Source organism: Centruroides sculpturatus, unplaced genomic scaffold (assembly GCF_000671375.1).
Source record: "Centruroides sculpturatus isolate CEXI.00-Female unplaced genomic scaffold, Cexi_2.0 scaffold903, whole genome shotgun sequence".
NCBI lineage: Eukaryota > Metazoa > Arthropoda > Arachnida > Scorpiones > Buthidae > Centruroides > Centruroides sculpturatus.
The window spans coordinates 209,840-232,907 of record NW_019385049.1 but is presented as its reverse complement, the minus strand read 5'-3'; the positions used below and the strand labels follow the sequence as shown (position 1 = coordinate 232,907).

At 32.4% G+C, this 23,068-nt stretch overlaps 3 protein-coding genes across 9 annotated transcripts in view; 2 read left to right on the top strand and 1 right to left on the bottom strand.

Moving 5' to 3' along the window:
• Positions 1-2,657, top strand: part of LOC111633921 (proteasome maturation protein-like) — a 34,294-nt gene extending 31,637 nt beyond the window's left edge. For all 4 annotated transcript variants that reach the window (XM_023378576.1, XM_023378575.1, XM_023378578.1 and 1 more), the window contains exons 3-6: positions 813-882; positions 2,183-2,284; positions 2,362-2,455; positions 2,531-2,657. In XM_023378576.1, coding sequence (XP_023234344.1) covers positions 813-882; positions 2,183-2,284; positions 2,362-2,455; positions 2,531-2,598 — 334 coding nt within the window. In that variant the 3' untranslated portion in view covers positions 2,599-2,657. The remainder of the gene's footprint in view (positions 1-812; positions 883-2,182; positions 2,285-2,361; positions 2,456-2,530) is intronic.
• A 1,004-nt stretch (positions 2,658-3,661) lies between these two features.
• LOC111633910 (transmembrane protein 184C-like) overlaps positions 3,662-23,068 on the bottom strand; it is a 30,414-nt gene continuing 11,007 nt past the window's right edge. For all 4 annotated transcript variants that reach the window (XM_023378562.1, XM_023378561.1, XM_023378564.1 and 1 more), the window contains exons 3-10: positions 20,438-20,474; positions 20,143-20,345; positions 19,766-19,840; positions 17,912-18,005; positions 6,153-6,265; positions 4,286-4,388; positions 4,039-4,213; positions 3,662-3,972 (exon numbers count right to left, since the gene is read on the bottom strand). In XM_023378562.1, the coding sequence (XP_023234330.1) occupies positions 3,791-3,972; positions 4,039-4,213; positions 4,286-4,388; positions 6,153-6,265; positions 17,912-18,005; positions 19,766-19,840; positions 20,143-20,345; positions 20,438-20,474 (982 nt within the window). In that variant the 3' untranslated portion in view covers positions 3,662-3,790. The remainder of the gene's footprint in view (positions 3,973-4,038; positions 4,214-4,285; positions 4,389-6,152; positions 6,266-17,911; positions 18,006-19,765; positions 19,841-20,142; positions 20,346-20,437; positions 20,475-23,068) is intronic.
• The window catches only part of LOC111633911, a 17,883-nt gene continuing 9,191 nt past the window's right edge, over positions 14,377-23,068 (top strand). The window contains exon 1 of the mRNA XM_023378566.1: positions 14,377-14,591. Within this exon, the coding sequence (XP_023234334.1) occupies positions 14,528-14,591 (64 nt within the window). The 5' untranslated portion in view covers positions 14,377-14,527. The remainder of the gene's footprint in view (positions 14,592-23,068) is intronic.

Genomic DNA, 23,068 nt, shown 5'->3' with positions numbered 1-23,068 from the left:
AATGAGTGATTCCTAATATACATGCGCGTAATTTTTTGATCGCCCTGTACCATTCTGGTGTTTCTGTGAGAGAAATTAATAATGCATCACACATGTTTACAAAATTATTCTTACGGTTCATTTGAGCATTCTGTAAGAAAAGTTAATTTTTAATTTTCTACCCTTTGATTTCCACCACCATCCTTGTACTTCCAGCACTTATAATTAATGCTGGAAGTACTATACAAGGATGGTGGTGGAAATCAAAGGTCAATCATAGTTCCAGTTAATTTATAAACAATGAATCAATAATGTAAAATTGGTACTATTCTTTAATAATTTTTTAGAGTAGCAACAATGACTCTTAATCTAAACTTGCAAATTCTGAAATGCCTAGGAAAAAATCGTACACAAGACGGATAAAGAATTAAAATTAATAAACAGGGAGATGCCATCATGCTTTGGTTACATGAAGAAACATCGATGAATAAACTGTTACGTCCCGGGAAAGAAACAGGCAATAAAACAATCTCTAAAATGTATCTTGCACTTCCAAGTAGTATTAGATGACTTCCAAAAAATAACATGCATGCAATTTACCAAAAAGCTTCCGGCATCCAAACAAAACAAAATCGGTAGCGAAAGTGTTAATACTCACCTCAACGTTTTACAAATTGGGAAGAGCGTAATTTAAAGTTTAAAATCAAAATAATGCAATAGATGTTAACAGCTGGCCGGATGATGGGAAATATAAGTTTTGTTCTCATTTTGCATTTTTAATAAAATAGTTTCTTGAGCATAAATTTATAAGCTTTATTAATTTGTTTTAATAGTTTTCAGAGTGTGCAGTCAAATAATGCAGAAGTTTATTCGTCTCATCCATTGGAAAAAAGTGAAAAAGAAGTAAGTACAACTTTTTTTTTTTAATTAAAAAGTACTGTTTTTTTAAAAAGTTTCGTAAATACAAAACAGGTTTGTAGAAATGTTCACAGATTTCTTTAATGATCATTTGAAAGTTTATTTAAGAAAAGAAAATTGTGACATCACTGCATACTGACTAATCCATCACCAACATAACATATTAAATTAACTTCGCATTCAATTACTTAATTTGTTTTTATCTAAATAATGATGTGCAAGTGGCATTGTTACTGTTTAATTGGTATTCCTCCACATTAGGTTTTACTAGTAAATTTTTTACACATCATTGGAAGTGAAAGTAATTTGTTACAAATGATGAGAGAGATTTTAAAAAATATAATGAATGATTCGATAAAGAAAAACCCCGATGAAATTTGTCAACATCTCAACGAGTATACAGGATTCCAATTTTCGGTATAACGTAGGTGGTCGAGTTATATCGGCGCCATATTATTTTATTTGTTGTGTGGTCTTAATGCTTTTATGATAGCCACTTCCATTACTTTGAGTCTTGCACTCTCTCTCTACTTTTGCTCATTACATTAAAGACAGTTTACAGGATGAACATGGAACATAGGCTTCAACTTATACTTCTTGCTATAGCCTTCACAACTTCCTTTATATATCTGATATTCTTCAAGCAAGGTAAGTAACGATTAGATTGACATGTAAAATTGTTATATTAATACCCTCCACATTTGAATCCATCTCTCGAGTTGAAGTGGATATATGATGGTACTGCAGTTGGTTTCCTGAAAACGAATGTAACAAATAATTGATTTACAGCATCCTCTTCTAATAATAAACAGCTCTTTACCACTAATTCTTTGTTAATTTTATTCATTTGAAAACAGCTTCCATTTGAATACTTTAACTCTTTCTCCAAATTCTGCTCAATCTGTCACCAAGATGAGACAAAACATGCACAGATGGATGAGATAAGTGCACACACTCTTTGGTCAGCCAGAGCTATCTTTACTGATGACTCTTCATTTCACAGGCTAATTTACATTTCTCCTTTTATACTAGCTATGGTATTTGCTGTCATTATTCAAATTTGACATTGACATCACTGAAATCATTCAGTGAATGTCAATGCAAATTGGATACTAACAGAAAAGTTGTAGGAATGTTGAACATGGAAACTGAGCTGTGTGAATTTCTGTTATTTAATTTTACACATTAGATGGTTTAGCCTCGCTAATGGTATCCATAGACTATAGGATGGAGGTATAGAGGATTGTTTCACTAACGAGATCGATTAATCAAAGACTCGTTTCAGTTTGGCATTCGTCGTCGACAGATGGATTACGCCATGTTGAAGAGAGTTCAGGGACTGCACGCTCCTCTGCGACTCGAGTACGAAAGGAAAATCGCCTCTAAGGTAAGCGTAGGCACCGTTTCGACGTTGGCCCTTCTCAGATAATCGGAACGGCTAATACACAAAGGTTTGCCCTACAGATCGGACGACTTCCCTTTCTTCCCAGCTCCGGCTTCATGTCCAACACTCTGGATGGCACAAATCTAGACCTGAGTTATGAAGACGTGCTGGCAGGTGAGTATCCCCTACCGTTTCCTTCCGACCCTTACCCCCGATACGACTAACAGACCTCTTCTTTCTTTTTTTTAGATCCGTCACACTCTGAAGTATTGGAGGTGCCTCTGGTGGCCATCGAGAAGCGTCTGGTAATACCGTGATGAGAGAATTTTGTAGTAGAAATATTTGTCTGTCAAAAATAAACAGTGTGTGTTCTATTCTTGTTGGAAATTTTCTAAAAGTTATTTTAGTTTTTCTTTCTCGATACTAATTACCTGATGGCAGTAGGGTCAATATTCCAGTGAGTGGCCAACTTAATCCTAGAAAAATTGAAAACGAGAAATTCCATTTTCCAAAACATTACAAAAAATGTTAAGCTGCAAATTCAAACAAATATGTCTGACACATTTTTATACTAAATACAGTGTACGTTCTATTTGAATCAAAAGTACTTGAATAATTAGTGTGTGAAGGTTAAAATTCCGACAAAATATAGCCCAATCATGTCAATCTGACAGCAGACTTGTCTAATAACATCCAATACATTAACAACATTTCTGTCCAAGCAGAGGAATGGATTTAACAAAGGAAGGTTTTAATTATAGAAGGAACAAGACCACCTGAAATTTGTTGATGAATAACTGCAGCACTTAGAATAGCATACAAAACAAATTACAGTTCCAGCTTCTGGAATTTAAATCGAAGAAGTGATGATTCAATTTTGTTCGTAATCTTACTTTGATGCTTTTAAAATGTGAACAGAAGGTAGAAAAAGAAGAAAAAATATAAAGAATTCAATAGTCTAGAGCAGGGGTGGCCAACAGTTTTTGCCCCCGGGCCGAACCAGATGCTGCCCTAGGAAGATTTTGAGGTGATGCGAGATCTCATTGTGGTGTCACCCTGTAGGGACTAAATTGTAGATAGAGATTACAGATACATTTTTCACATTATCATGCTCTATCAACATTCTATGCTGTGATTACAAGATTTGTAATGGAGGGTTAACTCTAAATGTACAGTGAATTGTTGACTTTTTTTTTCTTTTTAGGCGTCAGAATTTTTCATCGAGCTGTTTGGACTTGAGTAGCTAATATTGAAATATTGATAGCGTGCCACAAATTCATTTGACAGGTCGGATCCGGCCATGCCTGGTCTAGAGGAAAGCTTTAACAAACTAGGATGAAATCTGGTGACAGAATGTGAGTTTTTAATCAAATTGACCAATGCGTCTTTATAACTTAAAATTTATTGTGAAACTGTCTGTTCATCACACCCGATATAAGTATAAAAAGATCCATTTTGAAAATGGTAAACGTTGTTTGTTCTTGACTTGTACCTGACTTTAAGTAAGGCTCATACTGGTCTCTCGAGGTCATACTGATCCGTGCTCAGATCTTCCGGTTCCGGTTCCCAAGGACCGTCGGACGTACCCACGCTATGGTAAGTGGAACTGCCTGATCCTTCTGCCTCTGGTGCTAGGAGTCTCTGATGCTCGCTCGACTTCTTGCCCGACACGGTCCTCTTGACTTTATTGCCTAGATAAATATAATTTATCAGTATTTTTGACTTTCCAGGAACGGTGACATAAGGCAGATACTAACCGACGTGGCGAATGTGTTCGGAGACGTCGTGGGTGACGTCCGACACATCCCACATGGACAGGAATGAAGCGCAGCAGGGTGCCTGTGCTGCGGCCAGATCCACGAACGGACGATGCGAGAAGGCAAAGTAGTGAGCCACTGCTGCCAAAAACATTTCGATGCAAATTATAAAGTCCTGAAAGTTCAAATGACAAATATCAGAAATATAAAAGAGAAATCGGACAGAAGAATCAAACAATCCACTTACTTGTAAACTCCTCCCAATTTCTCCGACATCGTGTTCTTTACCGCTGGTAAACGACTGGTGTATGACTCCGGTATAAACCAGAATTGAGATGATCACTGACTGACTGTATAAATTCAAAAATTACTTTAAAAAAATTTAAATCTTCACCCATCTTAAATGTAGTTTTGTGCATTAGTAAATAGGACAGTCACATCTCAATAATCCTTACTGTCCACTTGGACACTTAATCCAACATTTGCATTCTTTTACCTTTACCTTAATTCCTAATCTCCTCTTTGATGTTTATAAGAGATGGTGCATAATGCCTACCTCTAAGCCAAATTATTTATTACTTACGGATTGTTTATATTTGTTGTAAGCCCAGTTATATTAAAGCCAAATGATTGTCAGAGTAGCTAGGAATACAGTGGTGCCTCATATAACATATGCTGCAAACAACGGTCTTTCTGTTTGGCTGTTACGTGACTCGGGCAATGGAATGGCTGCAAACAATGGACTTTCCGTTCGGCAGTTACGTGAGGCAAACAAGTGCGAATGATGTTTCCACTCTTTTGCCGTTGCCAATGACAATCTGCTATTTTTAGAATACAGTATATTAGTATATCTGAAGTGCAGAGCTCCCGTTGGGATTTGGCTTGCTCCCTTGTTTATTACATACTGTACATCACCTCAGTGCAGGGTATTTACATTTATTCAAGTGTTGTGCAAATCATGGCTTCTAAAAAAACAGAATGGTGATTTCAATTGAAACAAAGCAAGAAACCATCAGAAGTGAAAGTTGACAAGGAATACTTGTCAAATGGCTCTCCAGAGGTTCAGGAGTTTACCAACAGTCACTATCCAAACACAGCTGAGGCCAACAGGATCAATGATCTCTACAATGACACCCCCGTCCGTCATTTCCGACAGGTGTTGAAGAAGAGAGAGAAACAAACCACCTTGGACATGTTTTTCAAGAAGCCAGTTGCCAAAAAACAAAGGATGGAACAAGAGGAGTTGACCATGCAAACCCCAGCAGCCTCTCCTGAATCTGACTCCAATTAAAAAACAATAAAAAGAGACCTGCTGCAATGTGTGGAGAAAGTGTCCCTCCTCCTCCTCCTCATAACATCTGACTACCCGGCATAATTGTTGACTGTTCCATTTTCATTTTTTTTTACAGTACAGTACGGTTATTTTATGCTGCGGAACGAATTAGATGTTTTAACATGTATTTCTATGGAAAAATGCGTTTCGTATAATGGACTTTTCACTTAATGGACGTGCATCTGAAACTGATTAAGTTATATGAGACACCACTGTATATTACTGCTACTGTTAATAACTAAATGCTAAGTAATTTGGCCTAGAGGTAAGCATTATGCACCATCTCAAACATAAACATCTGTAAACATAATTCCTTCTCCTCCTTGTTTAGTTAAGGTAAAGGTAAAAGAACATAGGGATGGATTAAAGCATATGTCAGCATCGCTTTTGGCAGAGCACCGATTCAGTGTGCCATTTTTACTTTGCAAATGGGTCTTTTTGCAAAGTAAAAATGGCACACTGAATCATTCAATTTTAGTTCAATATTTTCCATCAATGCACAGATTTGCTCATTATATGGCAAGTGATCGAAATATTTATTATTTGGAGAGGATAGCCTAAATTACAACACATTTCTAATAATTTAAATAATAATAAACTACTAATTAAGTGTATGTATTCGCAGACGGACAGCGAGACCAAACGGCACAAAAGTTTGTGTTATTTTTAATTTGAGGTTTTACAAAGTACTTTGAATAATAATTTCATTAGTTTCTACAAAAGCACGGCAATTTCTTTAATAAATTATTATTTAAATTAAAACGGATTAGATGATACTCACAAAAACGAAAAGAAGACGACAGCTTTGATGCAAAGAAATTTTGCTACGGGTTTCATTGGCGAGAGCTGTTTTTTATACGCCTTGTAGAATAATACAAGAGAATACATGGCAACCTACGTGGGAGGAAAAAAAATCATCAAATTGTAGCAAAAGTGAATTGATACATGCAATTTTAGCATTTTGTTTTTAATAAAAGTAGATAACATTTCATATGTATTTTTATGCCCGTTACTTGGCAGGTGGTAATCTTATGTCATCGTGAATGACTCTACCTTTGCAAAACTAAAGGTTAATTGCATGCATCTGTTCACTTTTATAATGAATTATCAAGCTATCAATACCTTGACTGGCTACTATTTCATCTTAGAATTCTTATTAGTCAAGATATCGATAGCTTGATAATTCATTATATAACATATGTAATAACATATTGGCTATTTCATTTGCGCAAAATGTTGCTTTACACAGAATTTTTTTTCTGAACAGCAAGATTGTCGAAATATGATATGTGAATTTTATCCTGAACATCCAACAGGAAAGAAGTTGAATATTGTAAAACATTTTGTGACTATTAATTGACAGACTGTGTATTATACAACGTTCTTAGAAGATTGGAGAATTAGAAAAACATTGATAGAAAATCTGGAAGTGGTTGCGAATCTAAAGAAGGAAACTGAAAGCTGCAATTGTGAATCACGTACTAAATTGTTTTGGGAATCAGGTAGAAAGTTTAAATATGACAAGAATACCGTAACAGCTTTTGGTAGATATGGGAATAAATAGCCAGAAAAACTAAACCAGATGTGAGTGAAGTACAAAAAGAATGCTGTTTGTCATTCTCCATCAAAATCAATGCGAGCTGTGTGATGGGACAATAACATTTCATGCTGGATGGCAAGGAAGAATATCATGAACACCCTTTGTCTCCTGTCGGCGACAATGCCAAATATATCACCAAATCTACGTATTCAAAGAGGACGAAGCTACGATTGGCCATTGGCGAGGGGGGAATGTTCAAAACCAGTTTCTTGAACCTGGTTTGACCATGAATGCTGAACATTACAGATTGTGTTTACCAAAATTTACAGAACGCATTAAGGAAAAATCACTGAGATGAAAGGGTTGTCTTCCGGCCAAATCTTACCAGTTCCCATTACACTAAAGAAACATTGGATAAACTTGAGCAGTTAAGGATTCCATTTGTCCTTTAATGTCAAATTTCTCCTAAAACACCTCAGTTATCCCAGTCGAAGATTTCTGGACAAATTTAAAAAAGATGAATCTACATCAATAATTACAGGCCTAAATTGGTCAAAAACTTGAAATGGAAAATTCAATTGGAGCTTAAGAAAATGCCTCCCAAAACATTAGTGCAAAAAACAGTATTAATCTCTTGATGTTGGGCAGTTTGAATTATTTTCCTGTTATTTTTTGCAACCAGTTTTATTTTGTGCATATTTTTTCATCATACATTAATAAACTGAATATTGTATATATAAATATATAATGTACAAGGGTTACTTTTTTTCAAACTCCACCGACCCAGAATAAAAACATAAGAATGAAAAACAAAACCACTTTATTTGTATAAGGTAGTTAGTCTTTACCTATTTTTCCACATAATTGCCTTGTCGATTCAGGCAGACATCATACCATGACACCAGCTTTTGTATACCCATGTCGAAGAACGTTGCTGCTGGGCCGTTCAGCCAAACTTTAACGCTGTCAGTCAGTGGTATACAGCATGGGACTTGAAATTTGAGGAAATTCCTCACTGAGCTCAGAAATCTTGAATCGATACCTTTCTTGCACCAACTGATCCACTTTGTCCATTAAATCGTGAGTCATCACACACTTCCTGCCTTGACCATTCACGATCATTGTCATGTCCTTGTTTGAATTTCCTGCACCATTCACGCACATATCCATAGCTCATGAAGTTCTCACCATACACATTACACATCCTTCAATGAATTTCACCTCCCTTCAGCCTGTAGAAATCTAATAACTGCTTGTACTTTACAGTTGGCGGGAGACTGGATTGGCGGCTTTGTGTTTACTGCGGAGTAGCAAATGTCTAAAATAGCTTGGCACAACACTAAGTGGTGAGGTAATATACTACTCACTAGGTGTGCACCCTGTCCCCGTCTCACATTCTTCCAATTTTTTTTCATGCATTAGTGGAGGTTGAAAAATAAATAACCCTCATATTTTATGATGGTAATTTATGACATTTTTAATTTATTGATACTTACATATAAATAATTAAATACACACATGTAATATATTAACTTTCCCAAACTAAGAAAGCTTCAAAATTCATAAGTTTATATTCAAACACATTCCTATCAGTTATTTATCACATGATATTTAATCTGGTGCCCATTGATGTATCTTTAAATATATATTGTTTTTTCTGTAAATGTGATAAATTATCTAGTACAAAAATAATGGTTTAAAAGGTTTGTAAACTGCACAAAATATCTGAGAAAAATTCTTGCTGCTTTGTTCTTTCCAATCTTTAGCCATGTTTCTTTATGTAGCGAGTGTGGAAAAAATGACTTCACAATCAGCTATCGCTACACGTCACTGCATTATAGTTTAGAAACGCTTTCTGCTTGAGCCAAACGTGGAAGCCATAATCTACCCTTTAATTCCAGTTACATCCAATAGTAGTGTTTTAGTTAAAGAATTACAATATTTAGAAAAAGTGATATAAAGAATTGTTCTCATTTTCAGAAAGAGAAATGGTCAGAGTAAAGAGATGGAAGATAGATAATTATATTTAAAATATAGTATTTTCCTATTCTTTAGATGACTTTCAGAGTCATTTTAGAAAATTTAATCCTCCTTAATCTTTCCTTATTATTTTTATCAACAGTCGCCTCGACTTTATTTTCACATCATAATACAGTATTGCATTATACATACAAACGTCTATTTTGCTTTATGCGTTTAGCAGATGTAAAAGATGCTTTATCTTTGCTGCAGCAAACGTTTAGAAACTCTACATGTTGCCACTTTATTTAGATATGATATGATGTATAGCAATCAAGCAGTGCTGAACAGAAATGCATACTGTATTGAAATTAACCTATTGTCATCTGCATCATGTAAATTTATTGTGGTATTGTATTTATTTTTACAGAAACCTTTATTTTAAAAATAAACAAAAAAAAAGAGAAAGAAGAAGTCTTGTTGAATCAAGAACTGCACTGTCTATAGAAAAGATCATCCTAAGTTCATAAAAGGTTAAAGAATTGCCTCCTAGTTTTATGATTTTTAAGGAAAAGGAGGAATAAACAAACAGTATCAAGAACTGCACTGTCTACAACATATTAGCTTTTGTCCTTCTGGACAAATGAAATCCTCTATCTTTAATAATAATAATAATCATCATCACATAACTCCACAGCATCTGGTGTAGACAACATTCACAATTTCTGGTACAAAAAATTCACATCCTTGCACTAGAGCTAAACGTTTAACTCGTATCATCAACAATCCACAAGACATACCAAATCTTCTCACATTGGGGTATCACCTACATGAAACCAAAAACAACACCAAAGATCCTGCATAGTACAGACCAATTACATGTCTTCTAACACTGCAAATGCAAGAGGTAAGAATCTTATAAACAAAATATACAACCATATTGATGAACACAACATTCTTACAGATCAACAAAAAGGTTGTTGTAGAAATCACATAGGTTGGAAAGAACGACTACTCGTTGACCCTGTTATTGCGCGGCAACTTCATAAGTAACAAAGGAACATACACATGGCATACGTTGATTACAGAAAAGCATTTGACAGCATCCCACACACTTGGCTGCTGCACATACTTCATGTCTACAAAATTCATTCTCAATTCATTTATTTCCTTGGTTTTTCCATGCTTCACTAGAGAACAACATCACATCTTAACCTCCATAACACACACAAAACAAACCAAATATACATCAAGCGAAGAATGTTTCAAGGAGATTCCTCGAGTCCTCTTTGGTTCTGCCTTGCACTTAACCTTTATATTGCTCACTGAACAAATCACAACATGGTTACAATATCAGACACAACAAAACAACACGATTCACGTTATCACACCTCATACTGTACATGGATGATGTCAAACTTTATGCATCTGCACAGAATCAGTTTCATCTCTTACAAATTACACACACACACAAATGATATACAAATGGAGTTTGGCTAGACAAATGCAAAACATTCTACATCGAAAAAGGAGTTCTGAAGAAAGGAGACTTTGTACTCAGAAGTGGAGATATAATCAAATCAATGAAAGAGGGTGAGTTTTACAAATATTTAGGAATCTAACTGCCAAACTTACAGAACTTGCATAGATAAAACAAAGATTAACTCTCAAATACCAGAACAGGTTACAATACTAAGAACAAACCTAAATGCAAAACATACTATTAAAGCTATTAATATATTACATACATTGTCCCTGTAATTCACTTATTCTTTTGGAGTTATAAATTGAACATGCACAGATCTCGAGCAACTCCAAAGGAAAACAAGAACAACACTTAAACAAGCATAAATGATATCCAAAATCATCTGTAAAAAGACTAACTCTTCTTCATAAAGAAGCAAGCCATGGCGTGACTAATACAGTTAACCTGCACTACAAACAAATTCTGATACTGCAAGTTTTTTTCCACAGAAAATAAGAAACAGTAAGATTACATACAGCTATAACTCAGATAGTAACCATACACCTTTAAACTTACACTCTGGACATAGTCCAACACATAAATAACAGACACCACTAAGCAGTCATGACCCAAAATGCACTTCATAGGAGGCATGTCTACGATTAGTTCAGGAGTATGTTGACAAAACTTCATCAAACTACTGGCTGAATAGGCATATCTGGAGTGACTGAAGGGTTTATGGTTGCCATTCAAGATCAGGTCATAAACACTAAAAACTATAGAAAACATATCCTGAAGGATACATCACTCACAGATGACTCTTGTAGAAAATGCCACATTCTGCCAGAAACAATACAACATATTACTTCTGGTTGTAAGCTCTTAACACAAACAGACTATTTACATAGGCATAATCAAATAGCAAATATAATACACCAAGAGCTTGCACACAAACACAGATTATTAATTAAACACTCAGGTACCATACTATAAATATAGTCCACACAAAAGAAAATGACACAAAATATACTACGACAGCAATAATCACAGATAAAACAATTCATCACAATAGACCTGACATCACTTTCATTGACATCTTATATAATTGTTACAGTGATGTCTAACACTTATAACATAAAAAATGCTCACACTGAAAAAAATCAACAAGTACACTCCATTTGCTCAAGAAATAAGACAGATGTAGAGGATGGATAAGGTATTTATTGTACCTGTTGTCCTCTTTTCTACTGGTATTATACCACATACACTGCACAAATCTAGAAACATTAAACCTTAATAAAAATGTATACGTGGCACTAAAGCCGCAATATTGAACACGTCACATTATTAGGAAGTTTATAGATGTTGACATACATTAAGCTTCTGCGTTATCGGTATATAACACTTTAAGTAGCTATGCCTTGACTCTAGTCCAGTATAGTACTTGGCACCAGTATCAGCTGAGCATGACATTTACAATAATAATAATTATTATTATTAATTAGATTCAAGTTATTTGACAACAAAAACTACTCAGTTGGTCATATTAATTTGAAATATACATATAATGAGCTGATTACTATTATGAAAGTTATTATTCAGGACTTTGAAACTAATATTGGAATATCCTGTAATCGTTTATAAATATTCCTGTTAATCATTTTTCAGTAAATTTATATCAAATTTGTTTAATAATATATCTATAAAATAATTAAAATATAGACTATAAAGTTTAAAACTATTTGTTTTATGATTACAATAAAAACCACGCTAAGTCGAACTGCATTAACTGAAACTATCTACGGGTCCCGGGCAGAGTACATAGGTTATTCCATATAATACAATCTCATTAATTCAAAATTGTTAGTACAGTAGAGCATCGATTATCCGACTCAATTGGGGACTCAGGTTGGTCGGATAACCGAAAAAAAGGAAAAAAATACANTATAATAAAATAACATAGATGAAATAAAATAAAATAAAAAATGAAATAAAATACAGTACACAAAAAATTCATCCAAGTATAACGGCAGGTGCGGACTACGAATTTTTGTTTTAATTTTTTTTATGTAGAATTTTCATGCAGAAGCTAGTCCATCTGCATCCCTGGCATTAATACAACCATTCTTTAATTTACTTTTATAGATGTCAATTTTTTCTTTGTGCATTGCTAATGATAGGGAACACACAGCCCTGAGGATAGTTGCTTCATTCCATTTAACTACAGAGTCCTCTGCTTGTGCCATACTTGACAAAACTGTTGCAGTGCTCTTTAATTAATGTCATATTTGTTCTCCTTAAGTCTAATGACTAAATTTTTTTTTTGTGATCCCAGTATGGTCCTCCTTAATTCCTAATTGATAATTTTCAAAAGGAAAATTATATACGCCCACTTTTTCTTCTTTTTTAAGCATGTCTTTATCATTTCTTAAAATACTATATAAATTAGGAGCTCTTTTGCAAACTATTTTGGAGTGTTTTTGACTGATACTTGTTTCATGATGATATTGATGTTTTGATTAAAAGTGAACTTTGAGATTTTAAAGTGATTTGTCTGGGTTATTTTATATTGCCTCCTTCATATATATTAGGATCAGGTATTTTCATTTGTGTGCCAAAAAAAAGAGCTTTTATTTTACTTTGAATTCTAAAAAGTATGTTTAAGTTTCCAATAATTAATAGAAATGTTAAATTTAATAATAATAAATTTTAATAATTCATAAACTAAATACAGTGTTAAAGGATACTTAAATTTTTTGGATAAACAAACTTTTAATTATTAATAAATAAACAGAATTCTTAATAGAAACTATATGTATGTAAGCCTGTAAATATCAAAAATGTTCAAAAAAACTTCTCACTTAAAGATAGTTTACATGAAAACCTTGAGATTTATTGTTGAAGAAATTTATTATTATTAAATAAAAATTTTTTGAATACAACCAATGTTTTCAAATCTTTAAAAGTAAAAACATATTTTAATAATAAAACATATCACAATATGTAAACTTAATGTTTTAAAGGATTCAGTTGTTACATTTAGCAATGAACCAAAAAGCATTGAAACATTTAAGAATATATTTGAAACACTAGTTCTATTTGAATGCTTTTGATTGAATTTGGATGATCTTTACAAAAGATATGATTCTTGAGATAAGAGGTATTCTTGAAAATATTTAGAAAGTTTTTTCATAAGACTTCTTTTAGTAAAGATATTTTATTTTTGATGATAAAAGTAATCTAGAAAGATGTTTTACTTGTTATCTTATAATTTGTCAGTGTTGGCATTTATTTTTGTTTATATATTTAAGTTTAAAATCCTTTCAGTTAATTATATTTACATTAGACATTTTGTGGAAAGTGATAATTTTTTTTATCATCACATTTATGAATTCAAATCATCAGTTATCTTTACTTTCTAGTCATAAAAGATGAAAAATTTATATGTTTATTAAATAATAAAATGTAAGAGTTATATATAATATAATATAATGTAATGGTATTTCAATATGGATTATAGGTTTCTTTTATCATTGTTGGAAAACACTCCATGTATAAATTTTATAAAATTTGTGGTAGTATATTTGTTTTTGTAGCTTTATTCCAAAACTTTATTTCTTTTTATCTCTATAAAAAAAATAAATAAAAGTAATTGAATTGAACAAAAATTATGAAATTATTTTAATATTTGTTAATAATTATTATCGTTAGTTATTAAATTAATTTATAAACCATATTTTGCATAAAAACGGAACTGAGAGGAGATTCTATTTATTTTTAACAGAATTATTACTTTTTAATATAAATAGTTTTTGATGTCTCAGTGTTTATGAACATAAACTAAAAACTTTTAATTATTTTGTTTGTATTATTGAATTAGATAAATTTAATTTAATATTTAATTAATTAGAAAACTATTTTTATATAACTCTTCAAAGTTAAAATAATAATTTATTAATAAAGAAAATATAAATGTTTTAGATATAAATTTTTTAAAGATCTATTTTCTGCACAAATTCTTTTTATTGAATGAAATTTTATTGCTTTATAATAATATCTTGCATGAGCATTTTCTGTATGTGAATGCATCAGTTTGTAATTTATAATGAGAATTAATTGAATATATTATTCAATTAGATCATATAAAAATTTTCTGATTGTTTTGTAATTTATTTCTATAGTAGTAGAAGAGATGTTGGGCCATCTCTATGCCAGGCCTCCTTCAGCTGAGATAAAAACTGAGCTACCAGTCTCAGGTACTTACACAAATAATTGAACCTTAATCAAATAGAATGATTAAGCAGAAGTATTAATAATATGATAATTTTAATACTTTATATTAAAATATATTCAAGAACAATTTTGTTGTTTTACAAATCAAATTCTTAAGCAAAAACTAAACTTGTATATTTATTTTTTTTGTTTGAGTTTTGAAGTAGTTTTATTAAAAAATAAAGTGATGATGTATTTAAAATTTTAAAATTTTGATAATTTATAATAATTTATAGATTTATAAGCATAGAGTTTTGTAATTTCTGAATTTAATACTTTCAGTATTTAATTGTATTGTAGTTACACTAAAATGACAATTTATTTTATGATTTGTCCATTGATGCATTTATTGTAATTTTTATGATTGGGACTAGACAAAACAAAATACCTTTTGTTTATACAGGTTAGTTGGACAGTTTCAGAAATTTAAATATTGAATACATTGTTTGTTATATTACCTCTGTTTTTATTAGTTAAAAATTATTCATAAAATTATATATTTAAAGTCTAGTCAGTATGTGAAGATGTTAAAAATTTTGTGATAAAATAATAATTAGTTTTATAAGAATAAGAATGAACATGTTTAGAAATTTCTTATATAAACTGCATTTTCTGTAATTTTCTTCTTCTTCTTAGTGTTGTCCCACAGATGTAAGGTCCGCTATTCGGATCTTTGAACATCATTTTGTTCGATCGAGAGCATTGTCTGTGTTCAGGTACAGAGCCCTTAGGTCTGCATTGATAGCATCTTGCCATCGTTGCTTCGGTCTTCCACGTGGCTGGTGGCCATTCATCTCTAGGTGGTAGGCAATGTTAGTAACTGTATCCAGAATGATCATTGGATATGGCCAAACCAGCACAGGCCTCTCTCTCTCTCATTTTTGCCTCAATGGGAGCAATGCCGAATCGTTGGCCTGTTGTGTCATTGGTGATATGGTTGAGGAGGGATACACCGAGCATCCCGCGAGCCATGTGCATCTCCATGGAATGGAGACTCCGTTCGGCTGCTCTCATTGATGGTCAACATTCGGAACCATAGAGAGTGATGGGTCATACCACAGTCCAGTAGATTTTCTATTTCAGGTACATGGGTATCTTTTTGTCACAGAGAACACCAGTGACTTCTCTCCATTGTAGCCACGTTGCATTCATCCTCGTTCATACCTCATTGTGAATGCCTCTGTCACTCTGTAGGGTTGAGCCAAGGTAGCAAAAAGTGGGCTTTTTATATGAGTTATCACCATTGAACTGGATTGTGCCCACATTTGAAAAAATTTCTAGATATTTGGTCTTCTTGGTGTTAATGTGCAAGCCAAAGCAACTGAGATGGTTGCTTCAGGCCTGCACCTGGCACTGTAGCTCTTTTTGAGTGGTGATTGCAAGCATGATGTCGTTGGCTTAAAGTAGCATTCAAGGAACATCATTCTGTATATTCTTTGTGATAGTGTCCATGATGAGAATGAATAGCAGTGGCGATAGTGTGGAGCCCTGATGAATGCCAATGTTCACTGGGAAGTTGTCAGATGTACCAGCCATGCACCTCACTTAGCTGCTGGTATTTGTGTACAGGTGGGAGGTGGTCACAGGCCGCACTCGAAGGTATAGCCTCAGAGCCAGAAACGGAAGGAAGAAGAAAGTGTTATTGAAGTAGTTAGATATAAGGGGAAAATAAAGTGTGATAGGATAGTGGAAAGGTGGTCAAGAGGTTCATGAGCGCCTGCACCTCGTTTATTTAAATGAAAACAAATTACAGAACAAATTGTAAACAGTGATTTACATGCTAGATACATAAAGGTGTTACAAAAAAAATAGTTGGCACAACAATAGCAATGCTTACAGACTATTTATGTACATTGGTTTAACAGGCTTAATAGAATGCGAATTGACATGCCAAAATATAGATGCCGTTTACAAAGGTTGGTATTTGTGTACAGTATTCTGACCCAGCTGATTAGGTCCTCGGCACTCCATGGTTGTGGAGTGCATACCAAATGAGCTGGTAGGGTACGTGGTCGAAGGCCCTTTCCAAGTCAAGGAAGGCGACATGCAGTGGATTATTTTTCTTTTTCTCCTGGTGTTTCTCCATCAACCTGTGAACTATGAAGATTGCATCAGCAGTTCCACAGCCCCTCACAAAGCCACACTGGCCGACACTGATCCGAACGATGTCACGCAAACGTTGGTCAATAATGCGCTCAAAGATTCATGGTATGAGAGAATAGGCATATTGGCCGGTAGTTGGAGCATTCTGCTGGGTCATCCTTGTTCTTGAAGACTGGTACTGTGATACTTGTTGACCAGATCACTGGAGGTTGGCCAGTGACTATGACAGAATTGAATTGAAAAACACAGTTAGCCTCAATGTGCAGGTCCTTGAGCTTCAGATGTTGGCTGGCAGGTCATCTGGTCCATTCTGAACCAGAAGGCACCATTCTGGTTCTTTATACTTCTAATCGCTGCAGATACCTCCCCAGCCATGATCTGAAGGAATGGCGCAGAGCAGGGCAGACCCTCAGGAATTGGTGGATGTGGGAATTTAATGTTTGAGATCTCATCAAAATGTTCATGCCAGCAGCTCAAGATATTTTTCTTATCCCNAAAACAAACAACCATTCATAATTAGAAAATTAAGTCTCGTTTAAATACTGGCCTCCCTTCAATGGTCAAGCCGTTGATGCCAGCTAAAACACGCAAAAATTTAACAAAAATAATATTAAAGTAGCCAAGACATAGCCAAATATTGTAATGCCACATCACTAGCAGACATTTGAAATTTGCCGACTAGATCGGTCGGTTAATCGGGGGTCGGATAATCGATGCTCTACTGTACTTTTAACTCAAACCTATTTTCCTGTGTACCTTCCACTCCGATTAGTTCATAATCTTCATTTTCTCTTATATTTTGTATGAATACGAACATTTAAGATAAAACACTATAGCCAAACACGTCGCCATGCCATTACAACCTTGCATCGACGTTCTTTGTGTTCTGATTGGGACACGAGGAATTACCTTGACAATGCCCGCAAACGCACCATAAAATATATACAAGTTTTTAAATCATTCTGTATAGATTCTTGAAAAACATCTCAATAATAGAAATTTATAGCTACAGAGAATTTTGAGAAAAACTCGGTATTATACTCATTAACTCAAAGGTGAGATTTTCACCCCTTAAACTTTGACTTAACGAGGTTTCTTAAGATCAAGGTTTTCAAGGTTTCTTTCAAGATCTTATTTTACTCTCTGATATATTATATACAGTAATGACAATGTAATTGAAAAACAAAAATGTTTTACTTACAAATTGTGAAATATTGTTTATTACTACAATGTAAGGATAGGCAACATTAGGAACAAATTTTCCTTCTCCGTAAACACCTGATAATTCACATATCCTAAAGACAGAAAAAACAGTGTTTAAAAAAGAATTTTGTTTTGTTTTTTATATTCAATTTCATAATTCAAACTAAACACAGTGTTTAATTTCAGACAACCAAAACAACAATTTAGTTCTTTAGAGTTTTCCCCATCCTCACAACTTTTGGCAAAAGAATAAAAAGTTTATTACAAAATTATATAAGTTACTTTTTGAAATTTTTAATGTTATGTCTAATTTACCTCAAGTAATCTACAAACTAAAGAAAATAAGCTTTAAAAGATTTTAAACAGATGATAATTCGACACTATAAGAACATGCATTCTTCACTAAAACTTCGAATCTTACATTCTTTGATCTTAAAAACTGACCAGAAAAAACTTGGAAAGTATGTGAATTAAATTTCATAAACTTGACTCCTGTAACATATACGAAAAATAATTTTAAGCTTTAGACATAATTTGCTTTAGAAATAATTTTAGACTGAATTTGTAAATTGTTCATAAAAGTGTGTTCAATTTTAATGCATAATTATATAACGAAGAAGACTTGTTATATACGGATGAAAACATTAGTGTAAATATATGTTAATTTCAAGTACGCTGGTATGGTGCCAAATGTTCTAGTCACGTATATACATAAAAGGATAGCCCTCTTTTGTGGTGGCAAATGCAAGGATGGATTCTTTCTTTGTGGTTCTGCCTCAATTCTACTGCAATATGACAAAGTCGTTTGATGTCCTAGTCACAATATATTATTAAAGCTAACTTAATCAAACTAATAATAGCCAATCTAACCAAACCTACAATATATTGAGTTGAACAGAAAATTTGATTTTTTCAGCATATGTTGTTACAGAGATTATAAATGCTGTTTGAGTCTTGGAAGTTGTATCTGGTGACAAGATAAATGGACATGAAAACCATTTAATACCAAACGTAAAAGAATGATCTCAAAAACTATTCCTGTCAGAGATGTTAAAATATAACGGAGCTGGAATTTGATGATGATAAAATATTCCAACACATTGGATGCCAAAAAACCATCAATGAAGAAAAATTACAAGCAGAAAGTATTCTGATGATTGTTTGCTATTTGTGAATTTGCAATAAATCCAAATATATCACAAAAATGTATTGTTATTTCAACATTTCATTGACTTGGAGATATTTAGATTCTATATGTATAAAGTGAAGGAAAAATAAACTAAATCAAGAACCATTTTTAGTCACTTGTGATAAAAATGAGTGTTCTGCGACAATGTTATTTAAAAACAAAATACAGTGCAAGAACAATGATGAAACAAATCATGCCATTCATATTTGAATGGTATGATTTATTAAGAGCTTAAATTTTAAAGCATAATAAAATCATAAATTCCAAAGTCTGTCAGCAGTTCGATCAAGTAAACTAATGTTTTATATAACAACAACCACATCCAGTCAACTGGAAGGGAATCATCTTTCACTAAGATAACGCACACCCTTTCGTCAGTTTAATGATAATGAAAAGAAAACAATTGAACTGAGAAATTATTCTTTCCAAGTTCAATGCCTAGATTTCTGCTACAATATTTTTTTAGCAGTCATAATTAGGTTTATACACTAAAACTATTTAGTTTGAATTATTTGAAAAAATATATATAAAATTTAGACAACTGATTAGATTTAAACATATATTTACTTATAATTTATTAATAATAATAATGTTGTTATAAAATATTAAGCCACATTACCAAAAACTAATTAATATAATTTATTATCATCATTGTTTACTTACAACGACGTAATTGTTGTTAATGGACGCATTACTGTATACTGTAGAATACCATGTTTACATGCATGAATAAAATCCCTAAAATTCAAATATATCGGTTTTAAAATTTTTTTAATGTTTGTATCATATATTAATAGTATCAATACATGAATCCTGCTCCACACATTTGATATTTGCCGATTGCAGAATAATTGCCCATTTGTTCCCTTTGATTTGGCACAATATACCAACAAGGAGTTGCAAATGACAAATATTAGTCCCAAGTAAATTTTCCATACTGTTTAATATTGGCCAAATATTTTCTCGGCATTTGACGAATACCAAAAGCGTGGAGCCAGCTTAAATGATAACTCGTATTAACAAAAAAATAAGAGCTTTACCTTCCGCCGGGACACGGTTTAAGACAACAACAGGGAAATATATGTTTAACGGAGGGTTTGTCTTCGACTGTTATATCTAATTCCATTTCATATCGCAAAAAATTCAGCAAAAATACCATGAAATTATAAATAACATATGCTTCATAACATTCTCTACAGGTATCCAAATATATTCCAATTTTTGGAGATGTCAATACTAGCCACTATTTAAATGTATTTCATTATTACAATAATAATTTACATCTAAATATTTATTGATATATATTGCAATCACATTATAAAAATAAATACTCACGGCATTTAGTGCATAAATCGGAACCATCCAGAGTATTCTACAAAAAAATTTACCATCAATATTTGTTACTGATTGAAAAAAAATAAAATCAAATTTTGATCAATAAAATAGCACACGTTAATCTTCAAATAATATTAAGCACAAAATTGACGCGAACATTACTGCCGTACTTCTCGGACTATGCTAGTTTAGAGTACAAGCCACGAAAACACCAAGTTTATGGTGGTGTTGTCATGCTTAGCTGATGGGAGATAAAATCTACTATCATTTTCAAGCATAAAACTAAACTTAAAATTTCCCATCAGGTGATTTTTGTATATTATTGCAAAAGATGGATGAATGAAAATGGCATTAAATTACAGTTAAGTAACATATGAAACAAGCAACAAGGCAACGTGTTTAAGAAAGNTGTCAAGTGAATTAAAAACTACTACCAAATTAACAAAAACAATGATATAATAGCCATTTTAAACTAAAAGCTTTTAACACTATATACTAAAGTGATTTAAATATGGTGGTGTATGTTGAATTTAGTACTATGTATATCTCAGGATTCTAGGAGATCAGATGTATTTTTAGTGATTAGATTGGGAATTTGTAAGGAATGTTATGAGGTATGGTGATTTATCATCAGATTTTGTGATATTTTCAAGCCATATTGGCAATATGGCAATGACTGTTTTTTTAATTTTCTATGTTGTTAAAAATTTATTCAGGATGTGTTCAAATGTTTTTTAAAAACAGGCTAGAGTTAATTCTAGGCAAACTAAATAATTATAATTGCCTAGGGTCTGGATATGAAAGGAGCCTAATTTGTAAACTTTTATTTCTTTATATTTAAATTGAAATAGTTAGGAAACAAAATGCATTTTTTTTAAATCAATGAGCTTTTAGACTCATTTATTATCAATACCTGTAGAGTATGAATAATTGGATCTGTCAGTTTGAAAATTATCAGCATTGGATCATGTCTGAATTCAGTATTATATAATCCTAATTACTAGTTATCAATGTAGCATTAAATTTCTTATAATATGTAACATTTGAAATTTTTAACACATTAAGTGCCACAACAGAGGGACAAAATAGAACATATATGATGTTCATTTAATATAAATTTGTCTGCATTGTTAAAAAACATTTTTTATCCCCTTAATTTTTAGGCATGTTGTGAAATTGTGACATGTAACCTGAATGATTTTTTTTTATTATATTATGCCATTTTGTATGCTAATCATAAGGTTTTGAATTCAAAAGAACTTCTACCATAATCAAGGTTGTATTAATGAACCAATACAAATCAAAGAGAACCAGAATAATCACTAAAATAATATGCCTACTGTTATTTTTACTGATTATATTCACTGGAAGAAAATAAAAATTGTTTCTTGAATATTTGTTTTTGTGTTACATATTTTTATGATATTGTACTTGTTTACAATCAATGTGCAAGGAAAACATCAAAAAGGCAAATTTCACTTATGTTTCATATTTTATGTAGAAAAAAAATTAAATTCTTATTAGTATTTTATTGTAAAAAATTTACTGGGCTAAATGAAGTTTCTAATCCCACAGGCTATGCACTGGAAGAAAATAAAAATTGTTTCTTGAATATTTGTTTTTGTNTATATATATATATATATAAGTATAATAATAACGAATAATTATTTATTGTGATGACATCACAATGCTGGGCTGCAATTTTTAATCATATTTTTAAGTTATTTAATTTAAAATATATGCTCTCCTCCTCAAATTAGTAGCATTGTCCCTTACATCGTATTTTTCCTTTAACAATAAAGCCGTGCCGGTCATCTATATAACACCTTTCGGGGGAAAATTTTTGAATTCAAATAATGTAACTTCCAATTTGCATTGACGTTCCTATATAGTTAATTGGGACCTCCTGCCTCTAAGGTTTCCATGTCTGGTCTCATCTTTCATCTAACTCCGTTCTCGAGATTAAAGGCAGACAGACGACCGAGAATTTATAGGTCTACAATTCTTTCATTAATTATAATTGCCTTACAGTCCTTACTTCTAATTTATTTTTAATTGTCTACTTGGACATTACTCATTAATAGGACTTTACACTGGTGTTTAAAAATTGATACAATAATGAGAGTTGGTTCAGAAAAAACAAATTTTCTTTATTAAATCACCTGTAGTAGTAACTTTTTCTGTACGCTTAAATGTGTTTCAAACTAAATGCCCCTCATCAGCAGTATTACTACAAACCACTAAAAAATAATAATAAAATAAATAAGATATAGTGTATATTAAGTATATAATAAATTACTGGCAAAACAAGATAAATAGTAAAATGAATAATAAAAAAATTAAAAAAGCTATATATAGATACAAAATATATCAGTTATCTATACTAATATTATAAAGAGGTAATGTTTGTATGTATGTTAGTTTGTATGCAGCAGGTAATTTCCGAAACTACTCATCCGATTTCAAAAATTCTTTTACCAATATTTAGAATGGAACTTCAGGGTGGACATAGGCTGTATATTATTCCGTTAAACATGGGAGATGGACAGTTCTTTACGGTAAGCCTTACGGGAAAGGCTTACCGTAAAGAACTCTGCTTCTATTTATACTATTTTAGATGCGGTTTTTTGC